The following is an 18,865-nucleotide window of genomic DNA, read 5'->3' as shown; positions in this document are numbered from 1 at the left end:
CCCCCCTTCCCCCGACCCTGGCCTTGGAAATGTGATACAATATGTGGAGAGACCTTTTTTAACCCTCTGCTATTGCTAAATGGAAAACTAAATTTTTTTTTAAAGATTACTAGAATTAAGAGATTCTAGAAAAATTAAATTCCTTGATTACTAGATTCTAAATCTCCTAGATTATTAGATTTTAAATATTCTAGAATGCTAGAATCTGAATCGAGAAAATCAAGAGAATCTAAGGAAACTAACTAAACTTCTACCTTCCTAGAATCTAAATCAATAACTTGCTTAAATTATAGATTTTAAAGAGACTAAACATCCAGATTACTAGATTCTAAATTTTCTAGATTACTAGATTTTGAATGTTCTATATTAGTAGATTTTAAATGTTCTAGATTACTAGAATCTAAATGTTCTAGATTACTAGAATCTAAACGGTAAAAATCAAGAGATTCTATAATTTAAATCTTGAGAATCTAGAGATTTTAGATTCTCGGGAAATTAAAATTGTAAATCCTTAAAATTTAAATCAAGAGCACCTAAAAATTATAGAATTTAATGAAACAAGACTTCTAGAATACTTAAAGTCTAAAAAAATTTAGAGATTCACCAATGAAACGAAAATTTATTTTATTCAAATAAATGATTGTCTGCAGGGTGGCCACATGTCAGTAAAGTCAGGTAAATGTCAAGAAAAAATTTTTTGTTTAGGGAAATTAAAAAAATTAAGACTTTTTTCGACTTATTTTCAAAAATTGCGATTTTTTCGATTTCTCTTCCAAACGCATTGAAACAAAATACCACAATTTTTTTGAAGAATAAAAATCTTTAAATGTAAATTTAAAAATGAAAATTAATGAATGAATTATTGAATTAATTAATTAGCTTCTACTTTTTTAAAATTCAATATTTTCATAGTATTTTCAAAAATTCAAATACATACATACAAAATCAATAACATTTTGGAGAAAACAATCATATTCAAATGTTTAATTAAATTGCATCTAAAAATTAATTAGTTTTTTTAAATTATACAAAATTTTTTTTACAAAATTCACTTATTTCGAAAAATTTTATTAAAATATTTTGAAAAACTAATTAGAATTGTTTTATAATAATTTTTTAAGATTCAATTATTTTCGAACAATGAAAAATAAAAATTTATGAAAATTTACTTTTTGGACTCATTATACAATTTTTGAGAAATCGTGGTCCTGTTTATAATTAAAATTCATCAAAAGTTTAATCATTTTTATTTATATTTTTCAAAAATTCAATTATTTTTAAAAGATTTTACCAAATTTTAATTACTTGAAAATTTTTCAAAATTGAAAAACTATTATCATTCAAAAATTATTTAAAAATATAATTAAATTCTAGAAGAACTTTTGGAAAATTATTTAAATTAATTGATTTAGAGATGAAGTTTAGATTGAAAATTGTAGAAAAGAATTGAATTCAGGAAGGGTGATAATTGTAATTTTTGGATATTATATTAAAATTCATAAATTTTACTAATTTTCCGTAAACATTCATATTTTCTTGTAAAAAGAATTTTGTCAGGGAAAGTAATTTTATCAGTATAAATTGCCAGGGAAATGTCAGGGAAATTGATAAACCACCTACTTATAAATTCTTAGAATCGAAATCTAGAGCATTTGGAGAATAGAAATTAGATTATAAATTTTCTAGATTACGAGAATCTATATAATTTAGAGATTCTAGATTCTTGGGAGTAAACTTCTAGATTAAATCTTCTAGATTACTGAAATTACTAAATTACTAAAATCTAAACGAATATAATCTAGATATTCTAAAATCAAAATATAGAAAATTTGGAGTTGGTACTAGACTGAGGATGAGTTAACAATGGAAAAGGGTTAAATGCACGTCAAAATAGTATACTTAACACCAAAAAGAATCATAATCAAAATAAATAATTCCAAACAGAGTACATCCTAACCGCAAAAAAAGAATTCAATCTTTCGAGGTTGAAGATCCTTATTCTTCTTTAAGATTCAGTTTATCAAACAGTACCCGCATTGCCGCCTGAATAAAATACCTTTAACCCCTATGCAAGCTTTGAATTTCAGAATTTTTAACCAGTGAGTCAGTGTCGACTTGTATATTTTCTCGTCTCTACAACTAATGGAGAACAAAAAAAAGCACCTCACACGTTTTAATACAGCCTTTTTTTTTTAATTTCCGAAATTATTTTTGGTTTTTTCCCTTGAATAATATTCTAAAAATATATTAACCCCCTTACTTTTTATAAATTAGGGTGAGTTCATAAACTACGTTGCACTCTAAGGGAATGGGGATCAAGTTACTTGCTAATAAGGAAAGAAAATTACACTGAAAGTAAACAAGTGTTATCTAACGAGAGGGGATAATAGGGAGGACAGGGGGGGGAGGTTAAAACTAATTAATATTAGTCTTATTAAAAATACTATGCAATTTATAGAAGAACCCTTACGACGTTTCTGATTCATTTGGCAAAAAAAAATGCCTCAAACAGGAATTTAAATAATCACATCCGGTTTGAAATCGTTTCTCTCTTCTCCCTTCTTGCTCGAGGGTCATTGAATGTCAATGAGCAAGGTCATATAGAGGCCCAATCGTTTGAAAAAAATTCTTCTTCCCTCTATTTGAAAAAATCAAAAAATTTTTCCTGCTGGGAATAATAATAATAAAAGAGAGCAATATTCAAATAAAATTGAAATGTCAGGTCGTGACTGAAATAACAGAAAAGAGAACAATAACCGAACGTGGAAATCTTGTGTGTCGAACTATTGAGGTCATTAAAGAGGTCAAATGTATATTTGAATTTTCTTATATTATAAATTGAATTTCCATTTTTGATCCGCTTTAATCGATGAATATGAACATTTTCATATTTCTAGAGATTTTACAGAAATTAAACTTCTAGATTACCAGATTTTCTAAATATTCTAGAATTCTAGAATCCAAACAGATCAAATCTAGAGATTCTAAAATCTGATTTTAGAAAATTTAGAGATTCCTGATTTTAAGGAAACTAAACTTCTTGATTACTGGATTATAAATCTAGATTATTATAATCTAAACCTAAAAAATTATAGGTTAGGAATTAGAGAATTTGAAATAACCTAGAAATTCTAGGTTCTAGTGAAACTAAATTTCAAGATTACTAGAATCTAAATCTAGAAAATTTGATGATTTTATATTCTAGGGGAAGTAAACTTCTAGATTACTAATATCTAAATCTAGAGCATCTAAAGGTTATAGATTTTAAAGAATATAAATTTTTAGATATGAATCGAAATTTAAATTTTTTCTTTCTTAGGGTAAAAAAAAATAGGAGAAATAAAATGCTTTGTAGGGGAAAAAGAGAAAGATAGAGAGGGGGGGATAACGAATAAAGACGAGGGGGAGGGGGGAGATGAGGCACGCGCCGTCACGCACGTGGTGAACGAAATCGAAAGCAAAACTTGCTCCTTTCTCTCCTCTAAGACTTTATAAACTCGGTGAATACACAGTTTTGACTCCGTCGATAAAAGTCGTCCTACTTGTTGTCTGCCATGAAAAAAAAAATACCCCGTTGAGAAAAACTACTCAACGCGTCGCGTAGAGAGTATATGACCTAAACAAAAGCCCCCAAGGTGTTTATAATCGCGGAGTTAGTAAGTTCGGCCTTGGATATCAGGGACAGCTTAGGCGATTCAACCGTTCCTCTATATACTACATCAAGAGAGCGAGAGAGTGAGTGAGAGAAAGAGAGAGAGAGAGAGACAGAGAGCGCTACTGCCACCGAATTAGGTCGCGCCATCGACAATTTTAATAACACACACTTGATAATAAACCTAAGAGAAAGAGAACCGTACGTCTACTACTATCGTTGCCTGTTTTATTTTCAAGGACCTATACCGATAACCGTGAGTTAACACCCTACTTTGATAATACCTGACAAACACAAAAAAAAATCCAAACCTAGGTTTTTTTCAAGGGGGGAAAAATCCAAAATCCGTTCCTGAACGTTCTTTTACGTTTTAGATCAAAGTTCAGTAAAATCAGACTCATCATTACGACAGAAGCGCGTAACGCGGGTCATTGAACTCTAAAGAGCCACGTTCTGCAATTTAAGACAATTAAAGCTGGTATTTTCTCTTTTTTTTTGTAGTGTAACAAGAAAGAAAATTATCCACTATTACATTTTTTTTCTCAAAAGGTATTTTTAGTAGCTACGTTGGTAACAAGGAAGAGGAATTTTTAGAAGTTATAAAAGAATTTAGATTAAAATTTAGAAGAACTGATACCCACAAGAACTTAAATCAGAAATTTAGAATTCTTGAGAAATTAATGAAAGGGTGAATTTTCTAAAAATTACTATTTAGAAGAATATTTTTAGATTTAGATTTAAGCTTTATAAAATTTAGAACAAAATTCCAAAAGAATTTTAGAGAAAATTTCCAGGGGAATTAGAATATAGAAGAAATTTCCAAGGGGATTTTAAAGAAATTAGTATATTTACAAGTTGTTTCCAGGAGAATTTTAGAAAAAATTCTAAGGGAAGTTTATTGTACTCCAAGAAATTACAAGTGACTTTTACTATTTAGAAGAAATTCTATCTGAATTTTAGGAAAATTACCTAGAACAAAAAAAAATGTGGATAGAAAGTAAAATCTCCCCTCTCACTACTTTTTTAAATTGCCTATTACGAAAAAAGAAAACGAATTGGAATATTGTTTTTTTTCGCATTTCTCGCCGTCGTCGTCGTCGTGTATGCCCTCGCGAAGAAGTAGGACGCGACGACAAGGTCCTCGGGCAACCTAACGTAACTTTACCTAACCTCCCTCGCACACCACTCACCTAGTCCAATACTAGTGGAGCCCTAGCTTCTCCCCCCCACCATTATATATATATATATACATATATATAACAATCTCGTGTAGACGAGGCAACCCCACCTCCTTATGCAAACCCAATGCACTCGCGTTTAAGCTGTTACAATCGACGGGTACTCTCGGATCACGGAGACGCGATTTCTACACCAAACGAGTTGTCTATCTTCTTTTTCATTTAATTTATAAACTTTTCTTTTTCGAACTTTCTGGATATTTTGTTTGTGAAATGTAAATTTTTTTTTGGGGCGAAGGGTAGAAAGAAGGTTTATGTGAGTGTGTGTTTTTGTTTTTATGTGAATGTGTATTTACGTATTACGTGCGATGGTGCATCAAGTGGAGGTCGTGGTTCTCCAAATGCTCTTCATTTGAAGAGTCAAAAAAATCTTTTTTTTGACTGTGTGGTATTATTTTTCGACCACATGGATTTATTACGATTTGGTTTTCTAACGAAACCCCGTTATACTTACCAATGTCCACCGAGTTAAATGATGATGAGACTGTTGTATCCATTTTTGCCGATGCATTGCTGTCCAAATTGTAAGTTAAGCGTCTTTTCATCCATCCAATCGAGTTGTAAATCTGCAAAAAAAAGAAAATTAGAAAATTAAAAATATATTCCTTCATTGATCATTTATCTAATATTGTTGTTGCACCTAACATTACTTTTGCAATTTTTTTCGCATTTTTTGTTTCAAGTTTTCTGAATCTAACATTCCTGAAAAATGTCCCAAAAAATATCAACTATGAAATTTAAGTGCAAACACTTTTTTTCATAGTTGATATTTTTTTGTGCCATTTTTTGCAATTTTTTTGGAATCTAATAATTTTTTTTTGGTACGTCTCTATTTTGTTTACAAGTTGAGATAGAGAGTTGAAATTTATTTAACTTTGATGATTTTCTTTCTTTTTATCAAACAAAGATTTCTATTTGTGATATGATTTATCTGATAAGTGATATGAGATGCGGGAAAAAAAATCTTCTTGTTGGAGAGAAAGAGAGATAAAGGAAACTAATCATTTGTTTACTGTTTTTCAATCTTGTATCCTGTGTTCGATTTTCCTCTCTTTTTTTTTGTCTTCTTATTGCAGAAACCTATATTTGCTCTATGTGTAAACGGACAAAACATAGTCGCGACGATTATTCTTTGTGGAGGAGTAAAAAAAAAAGTTTCTCTATAGTTTACAGTTGAAATGCTGCTTTTACTTGAAGAAAGAAAGTGAAAGGAAGAAGCAATAACTGAACGATTACCGTTTAGTTGCATTATTTTTTAAAATTATTAACTCCTTTTTTCAATTTTTTAACCACACTAAACAAAGTAATTAAAAAATTAAAAATGTAAATGAAAAATTAAATATTTAAATTACATTTTTAATTTTTTAATTACTTTGTTTAGTTTTTTAATTTAAATTCGTATTTCTTCTTTTTCTATTTATTTTTATTCATTATTAATTTATTCTTTTGTTATTTTAATTTTTAATTATTTTTATATTCATTATTTATTTTTGCCTACTTAGTATTTACTTATTTTTGTTTATTTATTAATTTTCTATTTTATTCTTCAATTTTCCAAAGTTATGACAAAAATCTTAAATGGGAAACAAAATTTTTTTCTTAGAAAAAAGTGCGACTATTTTGTCATTTTTGCCTAATTAATAGAAAATGTCTTTGAACTTAAAAGTTCATTATCCCTATCAATTTTTCACTGCTCTTATTCTCCTTTAAAGTAAAACAAATTTTTTATCATTACTTTCACTTTGTAGACAAAAGTTTCCGTAAACTTGTGTCAAAATTTCAAATTGTCTCAAACATAACCTCAAAATTGATTTTATTTTCTGATTTTAAGTTTTTTTTTATTGAAATTGAAAGTGTTTATACAAATATAACCTCTAAGTTTTTTATTTAACTTTTCTATATTTATTTAATTAGCTTTAAATTTACAATAAATATAACCTCAAAATTTGTTTTCTTTCTAACTTATAGTTTTAAGGTTATAAAATCGAAAATATTTCCACATAACCTGAAAACTATTTTTCCTGGAAATTTTTACCCCTAAAAGCAGAAATAAATGTCATTCTAACCTAAAAATATGAAAATATGATAATTCACGAAACAAAGAAATTTGGTTAGGTTAGAGAGGGGGGTAAAAGTCGTTGAGAATTGAATTAGAGGACGCCAAGTGTTAGAAACTAATAAATTTGAACGACTAGTCTGGGTATAAACTATATACACATATATATAAATATATACACATCATCAACGATATATAAAGTGCAGTGAACGCGAGTGGGTGCAACGAACCTATCTCCTTGCCCCCTCGTCATCTAGTTCATCTCACTTTGTCATTCTCTTTTTCTGTCTCACTCACTTCTGATCTGAAACTCTCCCTTCACGAACACGAGGCAAACTCTAATCGGAGATGTAAGCTTGTATTTGTATTATTTTTTTTTTCACTGTTAGAAGCGCGCGCAAACGTATATACATATATATATATAGCAGATCATGTATGTTAACCCCACTGCGGTCACCTTCTATTCTAGAGCGCCAGCCACCTACCGTGAGCATTTTGAGCCATGGGCTTTTAATTAAACTGTGGAGAACACTGACAATGAATTTTTTCCTATTTTTTATTAGAGAAAAAAAATCTATTATTACTATAATTTTTTATTTCTCGTTAAGTTAAAATAAATGTGATAATAAATCATTGTTTATTAATTTTCAATTGATTTTTAATAAATTTGTAATTGGTTAATAATTTTTATTGTAGTGGTAGTGATTGTATATTCTTTTGGATTCATAACCTAAAAATAAACGGAGGAATCGATTCGAAATGAGATAGAAAAGAAGAGAGATATAGTTGTTTTGTTTTCTAACTCATTCTTTGCGTTTGGCGAACGAAATTTTCTCGAATATTTTCTACCGTGACCTTTAAGCTTTATGTGAACTTTCTTTTTTGTATTTATTTATACTATATTATACTATTATATTTTAATATATTATATATACTTAGGGTCATCCATAAACTACGTTACCAATGTAGGGGGAGGAGGGGGGTTCAAAAATCTATAAAAATGTATTTAACACAATGGTAACGAGGAGGGGGGGTTCAAAAATCTATAAAAATGCATTTAACACAATGGTAACGAGGGGGGGGGGGTCCAAAAAGTATTAAGAATTGGTAACGTAGTTTATGGAGACCACTTATTATATTATTTTGAACGCAGAATTTCAAATTACAAGTCTGATATGGTTGCCACTGAACCGTCTCACGTGATACTATATAATATTATACTATTTATTATATTATTATTTTTAATTACCATCTTTGTTTTTACCATTTTTACTCGCACGGTTTTTACCTCCACTAGAGACAGACAATATTTTTCACCACAAGATAGATTGGAAACTCGGTAATTTTTTTTAGTCAACTAAGAGTTTATACCCTATGCGACCTCCGAAATGTGACACTTGAGTTGAGTGAAGTCTTTCGGAGAAAGGATCTTCGGCGAAAATCACTTTGACTCCTTCTGCAAGTGTCGGATTTCAGATGTTCTACTCAGGCCCTCCAAGCTCTAATGCATTTCGTTACGCCAAAGTTTCAGAAGCTATTTAGGGTAACTAACCGCCGGGGGCAGCACTTGTGGTCACCACTACATACAATTGTCCTGTCGGTGACATCCCTATTGCAATTGCGTACGTGCGCTAATGTGCTACTAGACAGCAGTTTTAATAAATATTAAAAAGAATTCTTTTATTTATTGAATAAAAAGTGCCCTTTTTAACACCACAACTAACAGCACATTTCCTACCAATTTCAAACTGTATTTGTACTGCAAAAACAATAACTTAGATTCTTTTTAATAATAATTTAAATTTGAGGTTAGGTTTCAGAATGTTTATTTATATGAGGGTTATTATTACTTAAAATATTACAAAATATAGAGAACACTATTAGTGTTCACTGTATTTTATTATTACTATAAATCATCAAATTTTAATAACAAAAAAATATAAAATAATGTGTATTATATACACAAAACAGCTGTATATTTATTACAAATTTTAGTAATGATGCAATTTATTATATATACCTAAAAGAAGTTAAACAAAAACATTTAAAACTTATTAAATATACAATTTTTTATTTTTGAATAAATAAAACAAGTATTTTTCTATAATATTTATTAAAATAATTGTTGGTTACTATTTAGCGCACGTACACAATTGCAAAAGGGATGTCACCGACAGGACATTTGTATGTAGTGGTGACCACAAGTGCTGCCACCGGCGGTTAGTTACCCTAAATAGATTCTGAAACTTTGGCGTATAGTAAAACGAAATGCATTAGAGCTTGGAGGGCCTGGTTCTACTCCATAAAGGCCAACGCACAATAAATTCTACTTTCACAAATTCATAATTAATAAATAAACAAATTGATAAATATACTAATTAATTATTAATAAATTAAGTAAATAAATAATTATAAAAAAAAATTTATTGGATTTAATTAACTACAAATATAATTAGTTAACTCATTGTTAACAATTAATTTTTTAATTTATTACCTATAATTAGTTAAATAATTAAATACATAAAATTTGCTAATTATTTATTTGCAATTATAGTTTATTTATTAATTAGAATTAACTTGTTAATTAATAATTTTTACAAATATTTTATTACTTAACTAAATATTTGTTAATTATTTATTTACAAATATTTTGTTATTCAACTAAATATTTGTTAATATTATTTATTTACAAATATTTTGTTGATACGTACCATTAATAATTTGTTAAATGATTACTTACCGAAAATAATTAGTCAATTAAATCATTTTTTGATTAGTCAATTAAGTAATTTGTGAATGAAATAATATTACAGTTAATTTGTTAATTCATTAATAATAATTAATTTGTTAATGAAATAAATACAATTCATTTGTTAAATAATTATTTATAATTAGTTTATTTATTATTTAGAATTAACTTGTTCATTAATTATTTGTAATTATTTAGTTAATTAACTAATTATTCGTTTCTTAACTAAATATTCGTTAATTGTTTATTTACAAATAATTTGTCAATTAACTAAATATTTGTTAATTATTTATTTACAAATATTTTGTTGATAAGTACCATTAATTTGTTAATTGATTTTTTACAAATAATTAGTCAATTAATCTTAATTAATGAGAATTAATTTGTTAATGAAAAATTCCAATGAATTTGTTAATTAATTAATGAGAATTAATTTGTAATAGAAAAAATTACAATGAATTTGTTAATTAAATTAATTAAATTCATTTTAATTTAAAATTATAATTTGTTAATTAATTAATGAGAATTAATTTGTTAATTAATTAATAAGAATTAATTTTTTAATGGAAAAATTACAATGAATTTGTTAATTAAATTAATAAATTAATTCTCATTAATTAATTAACAAATTATAATTTTAAATTAATTAATGAAAATTAATTTGTTAATTAATTAATGACAAATAGTTTGTTAATTAATTATTTAGAATTAATTTGTTAATGAATTAATGAGAATTAAATAATTGTTAATTAATTAATAAAAATTAATTGGTTAATTAATAAATGAGAATTAATTTTTTTTAATTAATTAATAAGAATTAATTTGTTAATTAATTACAATTAATTTGTTAATTAATTAATTACAATTAATTTGTTAATTAATTAATTACAATTAATTTGTTAATTAATTAATTACAATTAATTTGCAAAAAATAATTGTTTTTTATTGTCATTCATAAAAATAATGTTTGAAAACCACGAAATTTTCGCACTTCATTTGTTTTCTCTTCAAAACAACAAAACCAAAAATAAACATTGACAATTTGTGAACAATTCTATTTGCTGAAGAAATTGAAGTCAATTTACAAGTAATAAGAACAATTAGCTTTACTATTTTGGTAATTATTCATAATTATTATTTTTTTATTTTTAATGTTTACTTTTATATTTATAATTTATTGTTTTTATTATTATTTATTTACACTTTTTGCATGTCTAGATATTATTATTTTTATTAATATCATTAATACTATTATTTTATTATTATCATCATTAGTGTTATTTTTATTATTGTTATTAATATTATTAATAATAAAGTTGAAATTATCGATCACCCCGAGTCAGGTTGAGATAAAATATATCAATTTTGTATTTCTAAACGTTTCAACGGTACAGTCGTCCTCATGAGAAACTAAAATTTTATTAAACAATTATTTTAAAAAATACATTTCGCACATAAATAAATAATTTTGAAAAATTTTTTACTTGAAGATTATTATTATTATTATTATTATTATTATTATTATTATTATTATTATTATTATTATATTCTTACTAATATTAAAATTATTATAAGTAAAAAAAAATATGCAGCGAAATGTGAATTGTCTAACCTTAATTTTTTTTCTGCTTTCAGCTTGAACAAGATGCATGCAATGGACGAGAATTCGAGTGTTGTTGCAAATACAAAAAATATGAAAGCTACAGAGAAAAAGGAGGATGATGATTTTTCGAGGCAATCACCACAAGTGCCTCAAAATCAACAAAATGGCGCTGCACTGCCGGAGGAAACTGTCACTGCTGCCACTGAGCGTCTACATTCCTCAACCGTCAAGGAAGAACCACTTCAAGATACAATAACTGATCTCAGCAAAAAATCATCATCAGATTTATCGTCATTAACAAAACACGTCGAGGATACAAAAATAATTCGCTCCGATGAACGTGCAAGTAGAAAGCGTCGTTCAACGGACGAAATACCATCAGCCAATGGTAATGCAAATACAAAAAGAATTTGTCTCGAGCAACGTGAACAATTAGTCTCATCATTAATAACTGGCTATGAAAATGCATCAGCCGATGAATTAGCAACAAGAGCCGATTGTTTACGCGCCGAATTACAAGCACTCGACGAATTGGCACGAGCCGCCGAAATGGAATGGAATCGTGTTTTGACAATGAGAAAATTAAAGGAGGAGGCTTATTTGCGAGTTGAGAGGAGACGACAGGTTGTTAATTTTATGGAGGGTCACGATAGACTTAATGATTTATTGCCATCGATGAATTCAGCGCACGATTCACACGATTGGGAGGCGAAGAAATTGGGTAATATTAAGGAGAAATGTGCATTTCCAACAGTACGTGGAGGTGGTGGTGTCGGTGATGATGAGCAAAATATTTTATATAAAAATAATTCTGATAAAATATCAAAATCATTGCAACAGACTGCACAGAATTTGTCGAATAGACTATCGGCTGATGCAAGAAAGCAGGCGGCTGATTTATTGGGTGACAATCGTCAGATTGGCGAGGGACGTCAGGGACCAACTGTTGATGTGAGATCAATTATTGCTGACTATAGATTACGACATCCTGAGAGTGTACCAAGACGTGGACGTCGAATGAGAAATTCGGTGAATGTTAATTTGGGAGCTGGTGGCGCTGTTATGGAGAATAATCAAAATACTGATTCACGGCCATCAAGCACTGATTCATGCAAGAGTAATTCCAATATTGAGGGGAATAATTCTCTTAATTTCAAGGATGTTTTGGTGCATTTTGCAAAACTCAGTCAACAGCAAGGTAATTATTTAAGTGAGTCGAAAATTTTTCAAATTTTAACTGCCTAACCTTGCAAGGCGACAAATTTTAATCTTTCTTCATCGAGATCTACCTTGAAATACGCAATTCTTAACATTTTTTCTACTGCCCAACTAAAAATTTTTAACTACCCAACCTTGTGAAACGAAATTTTTAACATTTTCACACCTTCTCAATCTTGCAAGACAAAATTTTCATTATTGCTTTAACTAACCAACCCTTCTAGTCAAAAATTTCAAAATTTGTTTTGCACTAAAACTTACAGAAGCTAATTTATAACAATTTTGTAACTAACAAACCTTGCAAATCGAAATTTTCGATATATTTCAAACTACCAAACCTTGCAAAGACGCAATTTTCATTATTTTTTTTAACTAACTAACCTTGCAAAACGAAATTTACATTTTTCCAACTACCCAACCTTGCAAGATGATATTTTCATCATTTTAAGTATCGAACATTGCAAAATGTAATGTTCAACATTTCTTCAACTATCCAACCTCGCAAGACGAGATTTTCAAGATTTTTTCAGCTGCCAATCCTTGCAAGTCATAATTTACATCAGTTTTTCAGCTAACCAACCTTAAAAGATTCAATTTTTTTTTCTTTTTTAACTACCCAACCTTGCAAGTCATAATTAAATCACTATTTCAGCTACCCAACTTTGAAGGTTGCAATTTTTGTCATTTTTCAACTACCCAACCTTGCAAAACAAGATTGTTGTCATTTTTTAACTACCTAACCTTGCAAAACGAAATTTTCAACATTTCTTCAACTATCCAACCTCGCAAGATGAAATTTTCAAGATTTTTTCAGCTGCCCAACCTTGCTGAACAAAATTATTGAGACTTTGTGGCTACCTCAACTTGCAAGACGAAATGACAATGGTAAATTTTTTGCAAGTGCCCCATCTTGCTGGATGAAGTTTTCGCAAATTTTTTCACGCAAGGTTAGGTAAAGGTGCTTCTGCAATACGACCAAAAGGCAAATCTAAATTTTTTTCCTATAGTTTAACCTGTAAGAAAAAAATTTAGACTTACCTTTTGGACGTATTGTAGAAGGTCCTTTATTGACAAACTAGTTGAAAATTTCATCTAGCAAGGTTGGGTAGTTGACTCAATAGTTAAAAATGGTAAGTTGCCAAATGCGCCACTTTTTTGTTAACTGTCCAACCTTGCTTATTAAAATCCGAAAATTTCATCCACAACGGTTAGGCAGTTAGCAAAAAATTTAAAAAATCTTTCAATAGGGTTGGGTGGTTGATGAAAAAAATAAGAAAATGGCACATTTGGCAACTACCAATTTCCTTACCAAGGTTAGGTATTTGACAAAAAAAAAAATTAAAAAATTTCTTAACCAAGGTTGGGTAGTTGGCTCAATATTTCTTCTACCAAGGTTGGGTAGTTGATAAAAAAAACTAAAAGTTTCATCTTCCAAGATTGGGTAGTTGATTCAATAGTTAAGAATTTCTTCTACTAAGGTTGGGTAGTTGATAAATAATATCATATACCAAGGTTGGGCAATTGACAAAAAAAATGTAAATTTGACCACTGGCACATTGGAACCTTTATATACTAATATTTTTAAAAAAAACTAATATTTCAAAGTTTAAACTAATATTTCAACATAAAAAATGCAGAAAACTAACATTTGACATAATATTTAACAGGGGAACCGGTGAAGACGCCACAAAATTATCCGGACGTTACGCTACATCCAGTGGCGCCATCGCCGCCAACAACGCAAAATTCAACGCCACAACCAAGTGGATCTCTATTACATGGAATTCTAACCAAAGCACAATCGCCAAGACCAACAACATTCTCGCCGACATTAGCACGATTGCTCACTGCACCCGAACGAGATCGCAGTGCCCCGGTAACGACCGTCACGCCACATTCAAATTCGGCGAGTCAACGAATGATTCAGGCTTATCAGGAGGCGAATCCCGTTTCTATTAGTGAACTATTATCCTCGTCAAAGGTTCGTTAACATATACTTAAGTTTTGTTCTGCCTAGAACTATTCATTTAACATTGATTTAAAATTGATTTAACACTGGCTTAACGTTGCCTAACGCTGATTTAATACCCACTTAACGTTGATTTAACACTGACTTAACGTTAACTTAATATTGATTTAACACTGACATAACTTTGATTTAACTCATTCAGCATAGACTTAACGTTTATTTAACTTCAATTTAACATTCATTTAATATTAATTTAACACTGACTTAACTTTGATTAAATATTTATTGACTGAACGTTGATTTAACTCATTCAGCATAAACCTAACGTTGATTTAACTTCAATTTAACATTGATGTAATATATATTTAACGCTGACTTAACTTATTTAATATTGACTAAATGTTGATTTAACATTAACTTAACTTTGATTTAACTGTGATTAAATATTTATTTAACACTAACTTAACTTTCATTTAACTTATTTAACATTGACTAAACGTTAATTTAGCAGTGGCTTAACTTTAATTTAACATTGATATAACTTGAGTGAAATATTTATTTAACACTGACTTAACTTTGATTTAACTTATTTAATATTGACTAAATGTTGATTTAACATTGACTTAACTTTGATTTAACATTGATTAAATATTTATTAAACACTGGCTTAATATTGATTTAACATTGACTTAGCTTTGATTTAACTTATTTAACATTGGCTAATTTAAAAATTTGGTTTTTGACTTTTCTCTTTCTTTTAGGGCCGAACGGAAATAACGATCACACCGGTAGTTAATGCTCTAGTACCACCGCACGCTAACAACATGATGCAAGTGGTAAGTTTGTAAAGAAATACAAATTTTTACTCTACGTTCATACTTCCACTGGCAAGTTTCCATGGTAACGTGTTGGAGTAAGTGAGACAGACATAACGTTTGTCTCTCTCTTACTCGCGCTTGGCAACGGCAGGAGTTTAAAGGGGCGTTCATAACACCTGAATCTTGCAAAGAAGGACGGACACTGCTTTCACTAACTTTTCTTTTCTAACTCAACGCTTCTATTCTGCTTTAAAAATCGTGTAATTTTTTATTTTATGTATTTTTAAACGAGCTGGAAACGGAGAAGGAAAAAATGATCTTTTGTTCAAATAGTACCTAAGTTCAAAATAATTTACTAATTTCGACGATTTACAAACTTGACTACTTTCTACAATATTAAGAGGGTGTTCACAGTCGATACGATTTTTACACAGAGTTTTCCTTTAATATAAAAAAAATGGAATCTACTTGGACATCCCCCCTAAATAGAATTATAGTTAGTAATTTTAAATATGATAAAAATGATGTTAGTAATAAAAAATAAATATAATAGTAATAATAATAGTAATAGTAGCTATAATAAAAATAGTATTGATAATAAAAGTAACAATAGTAATATTAAAAATAATAATAATAATAATAGCAATAATAAAAATATAATAAAATTATAAAATATTATTTTCCAATTTTCCCGGAATTATTCCGGTTGTTGTTAGTCCCCCTTTTTCATAGTATTAATTTTTAAAAATAAAATATTAATTAGAAAAAAAACTTGAAATTTAAGATTATTATAAGACTTAAATTACGAATTTGTATTGAAACTAAAAAAAATCAAAATAGTGGACAAAATTTTCATTTGTCTAAAATTTTTTATTTAGATCCGCAGAATTTAAAAAAATAATTCAAATTAACGGACAAATTAAAAAATTTTAACTACTAAAAAAAAGAAAAAAAAATTACAATTTCTTATCCAGCGGTTTTCCAGGTCGCCGATGACAAATTTGAGGTTAGTTTTTTTGTTTTCTTTTTTTTAATTGCAAATTCAAAATTTCGGAGTAAATGAAAAAATAGTTTCTTTTTTGTTGTTAATTTCGGGGAAAGAGTAGAGAAAATTACTAATGAATTTCTCGCCTATTTTTTTAGGACGACGAGGAGGAATCGTCAATAATGGAGGAAAGAGAGTCGAGGATTTCTGGCGGGAGTCGTGACGACAGAGATATTTCGCCACGCTGTCAGGGTTGTCACGAACGTGCCGCACAATATGTGTGCGCCGGATGCGGAAATCAATGGTACTGCAGTCCCGAGTGTCAGGTAAAAGAAGAATTTTTTTTGTTTCTCTAAACTTTTTTATTTTGGTTTTAAATTATTTGTTGAATTTGAAAAATGAGAAAACAACTTTTAAAAAATGAAAATTAATAAATTTTTGTGAAAAAAATTGTTTAAATGAAAATTTAAATAATTAAACTGTTCATTATAAATGTTTTTTCTAATTATAAATTTTAAATTATTATTTATAATTTTTGCAAATTTTTATATATAAATAAAGTAAAAAAATTGAGAATTTTTTCAATTCTTAAAAATATTATTTTCATTTAAATTTTTTAATAATTTTGTTCGTTTCGATTTTTTTAGGCTGCCGCTTGGGACGAACATTCGGAGGTGTGTTCAGGCTAGGAAAAAGCTCGGCCTCGTTCGAATCGCGCAAAACCGAAAAATAAATCTAGTCAGGGTACGAAAGGCAAGCGCGAATTGCTGAGCAAAGCATGAGAACGAGTCCGGCGATAAGTTTATAAACAATTTTCAAAAAAGAAGAAAAAATGTCCGTCAGTGAAAATTTTTCACTTGAAAAAGAAAAATTACGGATACAATAATTGTTTTCTTTTTCAAAAAAAAAAAAAAATAACTTCGAACCCCATTTTTTTAAAAACCGAAAAAGAATTCTTCGTATTATTGAATTTTTGTTCTGAATCGACGAAAATTTTATTTTTCTGAGTAACGTTGCAACTGACAGTATTGACTAGAAAAAAGTTTTTTTAAAAATAAAAAAATCTAGTTCAATAATACAAGAAAAAAAAATATTCTTAATAAAAAGAGTCGAGAGGACTTTTCAAAGAATTTTTTTCGCTTCTAAAAATAAAAATTAGAAGAAAATAGCGCTTATTTACCAAAAAAGTGTTTGGTAAATTTTTTTAAAAACATAAAATTTGTGCTCCGATTAAAACCAAAGAGTATTGCAATCGAGGCTCAAAATTCATTATTCTTTTTTTTAATCGCAAGTTCAGAAGACTTTCTACATATTCGTTTTTTTAAATTGTTCATTTTTCAAAATGTTCAAAATGTGTTAACTTTAGTTTTTAAAAATATTTAAAACTATAAATGAAATTTGAATTTGTTTTCAATTCAATGCATTAAAAAGTGATAATCGTTGTATTTATTAATTCCGTGTTTATTAAAAAAAATGTTTTGTTTATTCGCAAGGAGAAAAAAATATGTTCGCGAGCGTATGTAACTACTGTAAGTTGCAACATTTGTAAATAATTTTTATATATAAAAAAAGAAAATCAGTGAGAGATGTGTTTTAACAACGCAAAAAGACTTAGTGACTCTTTTTCATAAAATGCTATTTGCATAATATCAATTTTTTTTTTATTTTCATCACATAAACAGCGATACTTATTTTCCCGCCCTAGAATTGAAATTTTCGATTATAAAAAAATCTTAATTTTCTTCAATTTGCCAATTTTTCTGTTACCGATTTGATATATACATATAGAGCCGAATATAATATAAATAAATATATTATTAATGAAAAAAATAGATAATTAAGAAAGAGAGATGAGAATTTAGTCGGTAAAAATTTAAAGAAGAAAATTTTTCAATTTAAGGAAAATTGAAATAGGACGTGCAAGAAAGAAGTTAAAAAAGAATGAATTAAAAAAAGAAATCTTAATTACCATTTATTAATTTGATACCATATTTGTTACCAATGTGTATAAATTAAAAATGATAAATTATTAAATAAGAATTTAAGCGTAATATTTACTTGGTAGATTGTAATAATTAGTTTTGTTAAGGAATTTTTTGTACGCGACGTTGCGATCATCAGCCACGAGACACGTGTTCTTTGCTAATTCACATACATATTATTATAAATATAAATATATATACATATAAAAATGCCGGTAGATTACCTCAGACAATTTCTTCGGAATCTGTAGTCCAAAGTTCCTACAGGCACACGCGATATATATATTTTTCCCATTTACAAAAAAAACCAAGTGAACCAAAATAAAAGTTTTTAATTGCAATTTAAGTTTTGAAAATTTATTGAAATCCTCGAAATAAGTTATTGTATTTAATTTTTATTTAATAGAAGTTTTTTTTTGCAAAAATTATCAAAGCCGCGGAAATTAAAGGAACGAATAGAAAGAGTTTCATGAGTAATTGATTTAACATTGAAATAATATTAACTTAACTTTAATTTAATAATGATTGAACACTGACTTAACTTTGATATAATATTGATTTAATACTGACTTAACATTGATTTAACATTGAGTAG

The 18,865-nt window shown here is 28.1% G+C and overlaps 1 protein-coding gene across 4 annotated transcripts in view; it reads left to right on the top strand.

Annotated features, from left to right (window-relative positions):
- LOC122506616 (probable E3 ubiquitin-protein ligase bre1) overlaps positions 1–18,611 on the top strand; it is a 66,445-nt gene extending 47,834 nt beyond the window's left edge. For 3 of the 4 annotated variants that reach the window (XM_043618912.1, XM_043618914.1, XM_043618915.1), the window contains exons 3-7: positions 11,331–12,508; positions 14,184–14,497; positions 15,247–15,321; positions 16,447–16,614; positions 16,936–18,611. In XM_043618912.1, the coding sequence (XP_043474847.1) occupies positions 11,331–12,508; positions 14,184–14,497; positions 15,247–15,321; positions 16,447–16,614; positions 16,936–16,977 (1,777 nt within the window). In that variant the 3' untranslated portion in view covers positions 16,978–18,611. The remainder of the gene's footprint in view (positions 1–11,330; positions 12,509–14,183; positions 14,498–15,246; positions 15,322–16,446; positions 16,615–16,935) is intronic. The other variant, XM_043618913.1, reaches the window with a different exon arrangement.
- The last annotated feature ends 254 nt before the right edge of the window (positions 18,612–18,865 follow it).

The sequence above is a fragment of the Leptopilina heterotoma genome, unplaced genomic scaffold (genome assembly GCF_015476425.1).
Source record: "Leptopilina heterotoma isolate Lh14 unplaced genomic scaffold, ASM1547642v1 Lhet_43, whole genome shotgun sequence".
Classification (NCBI taxonomy): Eukaryota; Metazoa; Arthropoda; class Insecta; order Hymenoptera; family Figitidae; genus Leptopilina; species Leptopilina heterotoma.
This window is presented reverse-complemented; position numbering and strand designations above follow the sequence as displayed.